The sequence below is a fragment of the Panicum virgatum genome, chromosome 5K (assembly GCF_016808335.1).
Source record: "Panicum virgatum strain AP13 chromosome 5K, P.virgatum_v5, whole genome shotgun sequence".
NCBI classification, from domain to species: Eukaryota; Viridiplantae; Streptophyta; class Magnoliopsida; order Poales; family Poaceae; genus Panicum; species Panicum virgatum.
The window spans coordinates 11,414,609-11,427,448 of NC_053140.1; the positions used below are offsets into that span (position 1 = coordinate 11,414,609).

The window sequence follows — 12,840 nt, forward strand, 5'->3', positions numbered from 1 at the left end:
CCTATTTCATAATTTTGTGACGTAAAATGACCTACTTATAAATCTTTTAGTGTAAATTTGAATTTTTTTAATTCTCACAAAATGGAAAACCACCTTCAAAACCACCTCATGGGCCAAATTTGCCCGATTTTGATAGTTGGATGGCCTGTGTCGTCCGGTTTCGTAGTTGAAGGTTGAAAATTTGATTTTTTGCGATAGTTGGAGGTTGTAAACCGGACTTTTTTTTTTACTAAAACCAATTATGTTTTCACCTCATCCATCTGTTGTGCCTGTGTGCCCTCGCCTTCCTGTGCCTGTGTGCAGGACCACGCGTAGGTGTAGCTAATGCCAGTGAACACCGCGGCCAAGGAGTATCTGCTGTTAAGCCCCTAGTTTTCCTAGGGTATCTGCTTGCTGTTACGCCCTCACGACCTCCTTGAGCTCCCTGACGAAGTCAGCCGCGAACTTATTCTGCACGGCGTCGCAAGTGAAGAACTCCCTCCACCTGCCCGCATCTCCATCCCCTCCTGTGGCCACCGCAGCGGCGACAGCGTCCGCCACGTCCCCGCGGCCGAACCACCCGTCCTCGTCCCGCCGCGCCACCTCCACCCCGACGCGGAGCTCGCGCGCGAACAGCGCAGCGTTGAAGTACTGGTCGGTCTTCATCGGCAGCAGCACCAGGCGGCAGCCGGCGACGAGCCCCTCCACGACGGAGCTGAACCCGGCGTGGTTCACGAAGCAGCCGACGCTCCGGTGGCGCAGGATGTGCTGCTGCTGCACCCAGCCCGTGTGCACCAGCCCTCTCCCCCTCACCCGCTCCTCGAAGCCCGGCGGGGTGCGCGCCTTGGCCTCCGCCGCCGCGCCCGTGCCGCCCTTGGGGAAATTGAGCACGACGAGGAACGGGCGGCCGGTGGCCTCGAGCCCGAGCAGGAGCTCCGTCGCGGCGGCGGCGGGCAGGAACGTCTCGCTCCCGAACGACGCGAAGATGACGGCGTCGTCCGGGAAGGAGGAGAGCCAGCCGGCCCACCGCTCCTCGAGCTCGCCTTGCGGCGGCTCCGGCACGACGGGTCCGGCGAGGAGCACGGGCTTGCCGCCGTACTGGGAGGAGATGTAGTCGATGTAGGGGCCCTCCATCTCCCGGCAGGTCTTCATGACGAGGCCGGCGCTGACCCTGACGCCGGCAACCGCGCGGTCGGACGCGCACGGCATGCCGTGGAAGCTGGTGTACACGTACACCAGGTCCGCTCCCTGGTGGGGCGGCATGGAGGCGAGCGCCGAGGCCGCTGGAAACCCGGCGGGCGCCACCGTGAGGTCGCGGGCGGACGACGGCCGCTTCCCGCCGGCGAGGCGGGCAGGGACATTAACGTAAGCGAAGGCGGCGGCGGAGAAGACGTTGAAGTAGAGCACCTTGGCGCCGAGCGGCTCGGCGACGTCGCGGACCCACGGGGTGGTGAAGTCGACCAGCACGGCGTCCGGGCGGAGCTCGGCGAGCCGCGCGCGCACCTCGGGGCGGGTGCCGTCGAGGGAGAGCTTGAGCAGCTCCGCGCCGTCGGCCGAGACGTCCGCGGTGCTCGCGGCGCCCGCGGGCAGGCCAGGGACCTGCGGCAGGCTCAGGGGCAGGACCCTCACCGCGCCGGCGGCGGAAGCCAGCATGGCTTCGACGCGCGGCGCGATCCCGGCGGCCGTGAGGAACGTGACGCGGACCCCGGCGGCCTCGCCGGAGACCAGCCTGCGCGCCATCTGCGCGAACGGGCTTATGTGGCCGAAAGCGAGCCAGGGGAACATGACGACGTGAACAGCGCCGCTGCCGCTGCCGGCGTCGCCTTCTCCACCACCCGCCATGGCACCAGACTTGTTGCTTTTCTCCGAACAGCTGCACTGAGCTGTGCTATAAATAGAGCAAATCTGATAAAATAACCGCACGTCAGGAGAGGGAATTGGGGGGATCCATCGCGCGTGTTCCGCGTGATGGGTTTGTTACAACTTACAAATCAAATATGACCTCATCATCACGCTTGTTACAAATAAAACATCCAAATGACCTCATTCACAGTACAAAACCAAAAGAAGAAAGCTAAACAACACCTGAGTTTTTTTCTCGGCGCCTCAGCACCTGAATTTCTGACCGCCGGATCTCACTCAGACTGATGGTGTATTATAATCATCAGGAGCACCTCATCTTCCACTAAGCTAAGCACCTGCACAGCCAGAAGCAATTTGCTTCAGTATAAAGCAAGACTGATGGTGTATTAAAATTTAGAATCATCAGTCACAAAGCAAGACCTCCGTTGATAGACAAACTACCACTCCAAAAGGTGGCCTGCTAGCTTGCCAAAGTACTTAAGCACCACTCCACTGCCTGTCCAGAACATCCACAACATATGACTATTATAGCACGAGAATTTTTATAATGATTGAAGAAAATGAGAGCCGTCCATCTGATCGAATAGTACGGTGGTCAAGGTAGAAAATACCTGGAAGTATTTAGACTAAAGTACTTGGTGGTACAAAAATACGAGCCCAAGTACCAAAAAGAGTGGGACCCAATACTAATTTAATTTAATTTCTCATACATCAATGGTCAGAAAAAATTTAAGGAAAAAAGTACCTAAAAGTACTCTTTGATATTTTATAATCATTGTAAAAGAGCTCTTATAGCACGTAGAGAAACACAAAATGCAAAAATTAGATAAATGTTATTGTAATTTTCAAGTTAGATATGAGCAAATAAATTATTGTATCAGGAATAGTACAAGGAGAATTTTTACAATGATTGAAAAAATGAGAGTCATCCATCTGATAGAATCGTACGGTGGTCAAGGTAGGAAGTATCTGAAAGTATCTAGACCAAAGTATGTGGTGATACAAAAATGTGAGACTAAATACACAAAGAGTGAAACCGAATACTAATTTAATTTAATTTTCTATACATCAACCCGCTAGGAAAAATTTAAAGAAAAAGTACCTGAAAGTACCCTATGATACTTTATAATCATTGTAACAGATCTCTTTACATTAACATGAAAAATATAAATCTCAATTCAATTTCCTGCTTTCATCGTCAAGAGAAGCATGCATTACGGCTAAATTTGACATCAGACAGAATACAAAGTGCAATATCATTCTATTAAACATTATTAGCTGATACTACTTTTGTTCCGTATATTGCCGTCCGATGGCTAAGTTGCTAACAATTTGCTTCAAAAAAAATTCTCAAAAGTTGGAATGGTCAAATACAGATCAAACAGTACTTTTAGACCTCGAAACTGCAGGCATTCCCACAAATGGGGCTAAAGCGCACATCTGCACACTAAACTGACCCCATAGCACCCGAAAAACCTGATTGCCCGCTATCCCGAGCAGGATCTTCAACGTGCAGAGGTTCCGGAGGCCTGCTCTTACCAGAACTGTGCGCGCAATGCTAGCGATGGGAATGCAGAAAGCAACAGAGGGAGAAGGGAGAGGTCTCCTTAGCAGGAGTACCTGAGAGAGTGCTTGAGGTGTGTTAGAATGAGAGGAGACCGGTCTCCTTATATAGTTGATCCTAGAGGAAGGGGATGAACCTGGACATCTCTAGGTGCAATAATGACCATTAATTTGCATCATTAACCAATCATCAATCCTCTTTTAATCACCAATTACAACCTAGCCATCATTCTTCTCTATTACCAATATTTATCTCCTCAGGACTCCATAGCATTAGTAGTGAGCTTTTAATTTTTTTTCATTAAATTATTGATAAATTCCAATACAATTCTACGCCGACCTGGCAGCCACTGCTCGGGCCTTTGTGGCTAGTGAGATCAACATGAACACTAGCACATATTTTGTTATCACGAGATCACTAAGTTATGTCATGGAATTGCTACTAATATTTGGAACTAAAATATACCGAAATCTGCCTATTTTTCTAACAAACTGAGTGGCGGAGTTAGGTAGCCCGAAGGAGGTGGAGGCCAGGAGGAGGTGCGATGCGGTGGCGGCGAGAGTTGCCTCGTAGTCGCCGTCCTTGACTGCATCGAGCGGTGAGGCGGCGGCAACGCCGAGCAAGTGCACTAGGGGAGGGGGAGCTGTTGGTGGCGAGGTCGAGGGCGGAGAGGGGGTGCAGCGGAGGAGGCGGAGCTCAACCATACCTCATGAAGGAAGCCCCGCCCAATAGGGATCACCATGGCGGTGGCCGGTGGGGAGGTTTAGAGTTTTAGCGCGTAGTGGCCGAGAGCGAAAGCTGCCCGTCGCCGGCTGTAGCAGCACCGCCCAAATTAAACCGGTTTAAGTGCACTAACCATCATCTTAATGATTAATCAAGTTACTGTGCACTTAAAACGGTGTAATCTGACAGGCTGTCGGATAAATCCCGATTAAACTACTATACTCCAGGATCACAATTGCACTAGTAGACCCGTACGAAGACGAGCACAGATGATACCAGCATAAGTCTTCAAATTAATTTACAACACCGGTTTTACAGAAAAGGTTCGAATACAAACGACAGAGTTCAAAAACACAGCGGAAGGTTAAAAACTGAGCTCGAAATACAATACGATAACCACGACGATGATAAAAGATAAGCTCCACATCTTGTCCACCGATGTGACGCCAACCTGCCCGATCTTCACGGGGAAGACGGGGCCCACACGACGGTCCACCCAGGAGGAAGCGGCTGTCCAATCCAGGACGCACATACCTCCTCGAAGTCAGCGGGAACGCAACCTGCTTAGAAGGGTTACAACAACAACCCTGAGTATACTAATACTCAGCAAGGCTTACCCGACCTTGGGTATACTTAGCCCATTACCTAGACATGCAAAGCTTTTTGGCTCTGGAGTTCTTTTGCTGAAAGGCTGCTAGAAGTGAATCCTTACTTTCAATATTTTAGCTCCAATTAGTACAGCGAGTATTAACTAAATTCGCCTATACATCTAGAGCACACATGGTAGATCAGATTAATTCTTCAAAACAACAGGTACAACATTCCACCGCTACCTTTCAATACTTATTCCACTTCTTACTACGATGTGATGCAGTGACCAAGGTTCTCTTAACCGAGAGAGACGGCGAATCGATCCGATTTAACCTTGCAAGGTGGACCTAACTCACACGACACGTGAAAACCCCGTCGGGCCACACACGTCAACTGTTCCCATCATCACCCCGACGTCTGAATCACGCCTGCCAAAACCCGGGTGAAGGGTCCCTCACGGCGAACTCCCGGAGAACCCGGAGGCGACATACTGTCCAACACCCACCATCATTCCACTCCCAGAGTAGCAGGTCGCGATTCAAAGTATCGTTGCAAATCAGGTAATTAGCTTACCGGTTTCGACTACCTCCTACTTCCGGCATGTGGTTAGTACTGTTCAAACATCAGGGCCAACAACGGTACGGTCCTCAATCGACACAGGCGGAGCTTACTTTCCATCCATTCCATACCAATAATCCAACTCATTTCCGCCCGGTCTCCATTTATTCTTTCTTTTTCTCAAAGATTCATTTTCCGCTAACTTTTCATAAGAACAAGACATATCTCTCGCGAGTGACAGGAATCACTCGGCTTCTACCGGGTTCCTAATTAGCAAGCAGTTCTAACGTGCCTGCCTACTAGTAGAGACCCATAGGTACCTAGGAGAAGCATGCATACTAGGGTTTCATTCAACTCCTAGAAACTTAAATGCACAATAATTAAATAACAACGTTGAATACTGAAAATAGAGGTTATGCTCCGGGGCTTGCCTTGCAGGTCAGCGGGGTTAACGAGGTCTTCAGGGGCGTGCTCAACGGCGTCCTCCTGCTGCTCTTCTGCTCGTGGCTCCTGGACCGGCTCAGCAACTAGCTCGTTGACAGCTTCGTTCGCGGCGTCTACACAAATAAAATATGCCATGCAACAGTTAGGACACAGTGCGATGCATGAGTGCTTATGATGCGATGCATTTCAAAACAATGAAACGCTATGCGGTTCAGAAGTTCAACTCAATTAGCCTGAAGCGTTTCCTTCAAAACAACAACTATTAAACTTGCTTAGAGCAGCATGAAGTGAAGCAAAAACTAGCTTTGCTGAAGTTACACATGCATGAAACAATTAACTAACAACAATAAAAAGGAAGAGAGCATAGCTAGGGCAAATTATAAGTAAAAACCTAACTTGCATACATGATCTAGCAACACAATTTACCAGCTCAAGTGGAAGCAGTACAGCATGCCACCCAAATTTTTCCAACAATTATTGCTGCTAACAAAGCATTTAAATAACCCTAGCAAGGTAAATGGAACATAAACAGATCTACATGAAAGTGCACAACACCAGCACCTGAAATTTTTATAGCGGATTACACATGCAAGGATTAAGCCACTGCGAATTTTCCATAATTTTTAGAGCCCTAGAACAACCGGTAATAAATAAACTAGGTTTAACACAAACCGAATTTTCAGCAGGGCAAAAGTGATAAATCACACGAACAAGTATTTTTCCTCAGAAGATCATGATTTTAGAAACCTAACAAAATTTGTTTGGCATTTTTCGCATTTTTTTGTAAATTTCAATGCAATTATGAATGTTTCAGCCGGAATAAAGAAAATAAAACTTTAAAACATAAAAGGTAAAAGGAGGGCTGACAGCCGGGCCCCACTGGACAGTGGGCGCCGGCCCAGCTCGCCTCCCCCCTCCTTTGCTTCGCCCGCACGGGCGGCGTGCGGGGCCAGGCGGCCTGAGGCGGCGCGGCAGCGGCCCCCGCCGGCGGAGCCCGGCCGGCGGAGCGGCGCGGCCCTGTCTCGGCCAGGGCAGGGCGGTGGGGCAGGGCATGCACGGGGAGGTGCAGAGGGAGGGGCGCGGGCGCGCAACTGTTAGGGCGGCGGCGGCTTGCGGCGGCGGCGTTCCGGCCGCTGCGAAGCACGGCGGCAGCGGGATGGGGCGGCTCGAGCTTCAGCACGGCCGGGCGGCCTTGGGGCGCGCAACGGCGGCACGCGGGCTGGAGTAGGGCTGCCCCACAGCGGGCGCGCACGGCGCGCAGCGCGTTCGCGGCGGCGCGGTGGCGCTGCGCCGGTGGTGGCCGCGGATTCGGGTGGGGAGAAAGTCGGGGAGTGAGATAGGGTTGCGGGGAAGCTCACCACGGTGCGATTTGGGGCGGAGGATGGCCGGAAGGGGGAGCTCGACGTGGGGGGGGGGGGCGAAGCTCGAGGCGGACGGCGATGGCGGACGGCGTCTGCGGGTCGATTTCGGCCGAGGTGTGGCTAGACCGAGCTTGGTGACGGGCGGAGGAGGTTCGGGGCGAGGTTGCGCAGCACTGGGTGCGCGGAATCGAAGCGGGGTGGTGAGGGTTGGCCGGCGGGGTGACGAACGACGGCCGGCGCGACGAGCTCTACTCGCTTCGGCTCGCCGTGCACTGAGGAAGGAGAAGGGAGGAACGGGATAGGACAGGAAGCTTCGAGGCATCCGCGTGGCTAAGAGCGGCGCTCAACGCCGAGGCCGGGCGCGATTGCCGACGCGTGGACGCGCTCGCCGGCGACCACAGCGGCGGTATGGGCGTCGGGCGCACAGTATCGCACAGTGGAGGAACAGTGCCCCGGTTGAAAGAATTTGACTTGATTTTGACCAAATAAAACTCCAAATTTCATATAACAACTTGAAATTTGGCCAAAATAAAAGTTGTAGAGGATTAAAAGATCTACAACTTTCGTTTTGGGCGAAAATTGATTTGGAGCTCGGATCAAGGAGAAAAACGAGATCGAACATCACTAAGCAGATGTTTACTATGCGAACGCGATTAGCGCTAATGACAACTTGAGTCCACGATTAGCGAGATAAATTATAATTAGCGAACACGATTTATACAGGAGTGTTACACCGGCGGCTGTGAGCAGCGTCTTCAGCGGTGAGCACGACGACTTGGGAACGGGATGACACTGCAGGCAGGGAGGGGGTGCTCCAACGTGCGGGTAGGATCATGTGAGGTGATTTTTTTTATTTTGACAGAAACATCCTAACTCGCAATTTCTATAGATCTATTTTTTCTCGTTCAACCCTGATATGGCGGGTCCGATGTAGGTGAGAAATATTTTTAATTATTTTTTATTGAGTAAAATGCACTGGGGATCCTTAAACTAGTGAGGGTGTGTCAAGTAGGTCCACGAACTCCGAAAATGCAGATTCGGCCCCCTAATCTAATTAAGTGTGTCATTGGAGGTCCAAAACCCCTTTGACCGGGTCTGACCGCCTACATGGCCAACCACGTCGGTCCTACCTGGACACAACAGTTGACGCGCGCGGCCCCTGCTCGCCTCCTCCACCCCTGCTCCGTCACGCGTGGGGGCGACGGCGTCGCGGACTCCGCCTCGCCATGGCACCCCGCGGCTCCGGCCCCACACGCGTGGTGGACGCGCTGCACCGAGTTCGACCAGGCGGGAACCCGGCGCAGGGGCAGGGCCACGCCGCGTCGCGTCTTGGTGCCCCGGTGAGCTCCGCCGGCGAGCCGCGGGAGGCGTGCGCGCGGCTCCACCTCTGCGTCCGCCGCAGGATCCGGCCGCCACGCGAGACTCCGCCGCAGCGTCGCCATGGCCACGGCCCACGGCGGGTGGAGCTCAGGGAGGCCCGCCATGGGGGCGGGCGGAGCTCGGGGAAGCCCGCATTGGTGGGGATGGCCGCCGGGGAGGAGGATGGCCGGCGCGGGGAGGCGCCGAGGCCGCCGCGCCGCGCCCGCTCCCGCGTCGAGGTAGGGAGGGAGGAGGGGCACGCGCGCGGCCCTGCCTCCGGCCGCCGCTCTTGGCCCGGCGCAGGGGAGGGAGGTGCGACGAGGCCGGCGGCGCGCGGGAGGCCCGGCAGTAGCTGCGGCCTGCCTCCTCCCTCCTCGGCTGGTCCGGCCTGTGCGGTACGGCGGACTGCTCGGCAGGGCCGGCCGGCGCGGCAGGGTGGCCTGCTGGACGCGACGGAGGTGGGGCGGGTCGGCATGCGCGACAGGGTGGCCTGCTAGACGCGACGGAGGTGGGGCGTGCCGTCCGGCGCGGCAGGGGGGCCTGCTGGACGCGACGGCGACAGCGGCGGCGCTCCGAGCTCCGGTGCCGATGGGGCCCGCCAAAATCCGCCCCTCCTCTCTCTCTTTGGTCCGGCGGCCATGCACCTTCCTACGCGCAGCCATGCACCTCGGGTGAGGGAGGGGGAGGGAGCTCCGTGGGGGGCGCGTGAGCGCCATGGCCCCTGGCTCGAGCTCGGAGCGCCGCCGTCGCCGCCGGACCTGTGCGGATCCGGCCGCCGGCGCCGTCGTGGCCGGGAGGGGGAGAGGTCGGAGCAAGAGGGAGAGAGAGGCCGCCCTCGCCAACTGGTCCAGGTAGGACCGACGTGGCAGGCCACGTAGGCAGTCAGATCCGGTCAAAGGAGTTTTGGATCTTCAGTGACACACTTAATTAGATTAGGGGCCGAATCTGCATTTTCGGAGTTCGTGGACCTACTTGACACACCCTCGCTAGTTTAAGGACCCCCAGTGCATTTTACTCTTTTTTATTTTTATAGTATAATAAAATAGATAGATAGATAGATAGATATGTTCATTTTTTATAACAATAAATAATAAATTAAACATGACTTTTTGAAGCAGTTAATTAATGTGCAAATATATTTTTTATGGCCCTACCCGGAAATATTGAAAAAAAAAGCGTCTCAGGATCATAAAATGCGCGGGACTACTCTGCGCATGGGGCTTCTGATCTGATCGCCTGCCTGAATTCAAGGTCAATCGGACGAAATCACAAGACGGACGGATCGCGTCGGCGCCTGATCGAGATCACCGACGACGAAAGCCACTTGAATTGAATTCTTCCATACTCCTCGTACGTGCATGCGAGTGTGCGGCAGGCAGGGACACGTGCCGCGCATGCCGGCTCCCCCGCCCGGCGGCTCCCGCGCGCGCCCGGCCGACGGGATGGTCGCCGAGTCGCCGCCCGGTCAACTGGGTCGTGCTGCCGCTTGCCGCCGCAACCGGCTTTGTTTAAAGACACGGCGCTGCGCATCGTCTTCCTCCGTGCTTACACAATCGTGTCCTCGGGGGTAAAGACGACAGGGCGCGCGGCACTGATCCCGTCGAGCAGCTTGTTAGCTTCTAGGTACAGCGCATGGCGGTCGTCGCCGTGGACGGCGCGGCGGCCGCCATCAAGATGACCAAGAGGAGGTGGGCGCTGGCCGCGCAGTCCTCCGTCGCGCTCTCCGTCGTCGCCCTGTGCGCGCTCCTCAACGCCCCGCGCTTCTTCTCCGCGCCCGCCCCGCACGGCCCCATCGTCGGCTTCTTCGCGCCCAGATCGACGAGCAGCGCGGCGTCGGCGGAACACCACCTCGGGTTCGAGCACGTCGGCGTCCGCGGCGATGCGGATAGGGAGGGCAACGGCGGCGACGCGGAACGGGAGGGCGGAAGCGCTCCGCGGCAGGTTCTCGACAACCAGGTGGGCTCCCCGTGCTCGTCGCTGCCCAGCCACAGCATCTGCTGCGACCGCTCGGACTACCACTCCGACGTCTGCTTCATGGCCGGCGACGTGCGCACGGACCCCACGTCCCTCTCGCTCCTGCTGTTCCCGCCGGCGGCGACGCCCGCCGGCGCGGCCGCCGCCGCCGCCGCCGTGGAGGAGCGGGTACGGCCCTACACCCGCAAGTGGGACGGGTACATCACCAAGACCATCGACGAGGTGAGGCTCCGGGCGGCCCGACCGGAGGAGGCCGCCGCGGCGCACCGGTGCGACGTCCACCACGACGCGCCGGCCTTCGTCATGACGGCGGGCGGGTACAGCCACAACCTCTTCCACGTCTTCAACGACGGGTTCCTGCCTCTGTGGCTGACGGCGCAGCACCTCCGCCGCCGCGTCGTGCTCGCGGTGCTCGCGTACACCCCGCGGTGGGCCGGCAAGTACGGCGAGATCATCTCCGGCCTCTCGGCGTACCGCGTCGTCGACCTTCTCCGGGACCCGAGGACGCACTGCTTCCCCGGCGCCATCGTCGGGACCCGCTACCACGACTACCTCGCCGTCAACTCCACGCGGCTCCGGGACGGCAAGACCATCGTCGACTTCCACCAGTTCCTCGCCGGCGCGTACGGCGCCGGCGGCAGCAGCAAGCCGGCGGCGGCGACGCCACCGCCGGGGCAGCGGCGTCCGAGGCTCGGGATCGTGTCGCGCAGGGGGAGGCGCGTGATCGAGAACCAGGCGGCCGTGGCGCGGCTGGCGGCGTCGGTCGGGTTCGACGTCGAGATCATGGAGACGGGCGCCGGGGCGCCGCTCCCGGCCGTGTACGCGGCGGTGAGCTCGTACGACGCGCTGGTGGGCGTGCACGGCGCGGACCTGACCGCGCTCCTGTTCCTGCGCCCGGGGCGCGCGGCGCTCGCCCAGGTCGCGCCGCTGGGGATCGCGCTGCTCTCGCGCAACCTCTTCGGCGTGCCAGCGGCGGCGATGGGGCTGCGCTACGAGCAGTACGACGTGAGCGCGGCGGAGAGCTCGCTGAGCCGCAGGTACCCGGCGGGCCACGTCGTCGTGGCCGACCCGGCGAGGGCGAGGCGGGAGCAGGGGGGCAAGGAGTGGGAGCTCGTGGAGCACGTGTACCTGCGCGGGCAGAACGTGAGCCTGGACCTCGTCAAGTTCCGGGAGACGCTGGCCAGGATGCACTCCTGGCTCAAGGAGGAGCCACAGCAAAGCCATGTGGCCAAAAGTGCAGAGGCATTTACCTAAAATGTTTTCCTGAAAAAAAATACCTAAAATGTAGCCTTGTTATGATATAGAAATGGTCATCATTATTACTACTTTACATTTCTATGTACAGTTAGTGGAACACATAGATGTCGTCAGATGGCCTTCCTGCGTGGCTCTACTGGCCGTTTGGAGGCTTGGGCTCTATGCCCAGTTACTTGTTAGGTTGAGGCAGGTGTGGTCATGGATGAAAGCTCTGTCCGGCTTCGGTTGTGGCCAACAATAATGGCGATCCCCTCAAGCAACATTCACCTCGTGTAGAGGTATTGTTGCGTGCTAGCTTGTGGAATCCTTCGGGTGAAAATCCAATTTGGAATTGTGTTAGACGGTTGACGGTGTTGTGTGCAAGTTGGCCGCTTGTGAAGCTAGCTAGGTAGTTGATTAATATCTCTCCTTACAATCATGTTTGTCTTGTGCTCAGCAGCTGGGGGTACTGGAGGTTAAAGAAAGAGAAATTTGCCTTCCCTATTTTTATTTTCTAGATCCGATCCGCCCCAGCCACCAGCTACATCGTTAATTAATGTAAAAAAGTATAAATTACTCACCTCAACTATAGCCAAAGTTCATATACCCCCTAAAGTATCGTTTGGTTTATTTTACCCCAAAACTATGTCATTTGGTTCAAATTACCCTATAATAGAATTTATCTTTTTCATTTCTCCATCAATAGGTGGAGTTTTAAGTTGAAATTTTATAAGATAATAATGCACATCATAACACATGTTAGAACAAATATATTATAATTTTTTATTATTATTTCAATAGGTTAAGATATTTAATAAGAAATTAATCACCGGAGTTCAAAATTATCAAAAAAAATAATGTTAAAAAATTATAACAATTTTTTTAGATATGCGTCCTGATGTTCAATACAACCCTGTAAAATTTGAGATTAAAATTCAACTTGTGTATGGAAAAATAACAAAGACAAATTGTATTATGGGTAGAATGAACTAAATGGCATAGTTAGGGGGTAAATTGGACAAAGTTATAGTTCAGGGGGTTATTCAGATTTTAGCTATATTTGTAGAGTGTAAATTGAACTTTTTTCCTTAATTAATCATCTTTGACCTCCGGGCGCGCGTCCGACTGTGGTACTCGCCTGTGCCTACCACCAGCACACCCTTGTCCTCCAAGTTGGGGTGGTAAAGG

General features: G+C 55.0%; 2 protein-coding genes across 2 annotated transcripts; one reads left to right on the plus strand and one right to left on the minus strand.

The window, feature by feature from the left end:
* Positions 1-219: 219 nt before the first annotated feature.
* On the minus strand, positions 220-1,978 carry LOC120706313 (anthocyanidin-3-O-glucoside rhamnosyltransferase-like). Its single transcript, XM_039990927.1, has one exon. The coding sequence runs from the start codon at positions 1,819-1,821 to the stop codon at positions 397-399; it is 1,425 nt and encodes a 474-aa protein (XP_039846861.1). The 5' UTR covers positions 1,822-1,978; the 3' UTR covers positions 220-396.
* An 8,020-nt stretch (positions 1,979-9,998) lies between these two features.
* LOC120706316 (xylan glycosyltransferase MUCI21-like) lies at positions 9,999-12,005 on the plus strand. Its single transcript, XM_039990933.1, has one exon. The coding sequence runs from the start codon at positions 10,075-10,077 to the stop codon at positions 11,668-11,670; it is 1,596 nt and encodes a 531-aa protein (XP_039846867.1). The 5' UTR covers positions 9,999-10,074; the 3' UTR covers positions 11,671-12,005.
* The last annotated feature ends 835 nt before the right edge of the window (positions 12,006-12,840 follow it).

Bases quoted from the DNA above. Each gene is read 5' to 3' on its own strand.
- LOC120706313 (XM_039990927.1), bottom strand. From the start codon at position 1,821: ATGGCGGGTGGTGGAGAAGGCGACGCCGGCAGCGGCAGCGGCGCTGTT.
- LOC120706316 (XM_039990933.1), top strand. From the start codon at position 10,075: ATGGCGGTCGTCGCCGTGGACGGCGCGGCGGCCGCCATCAAGATGACC.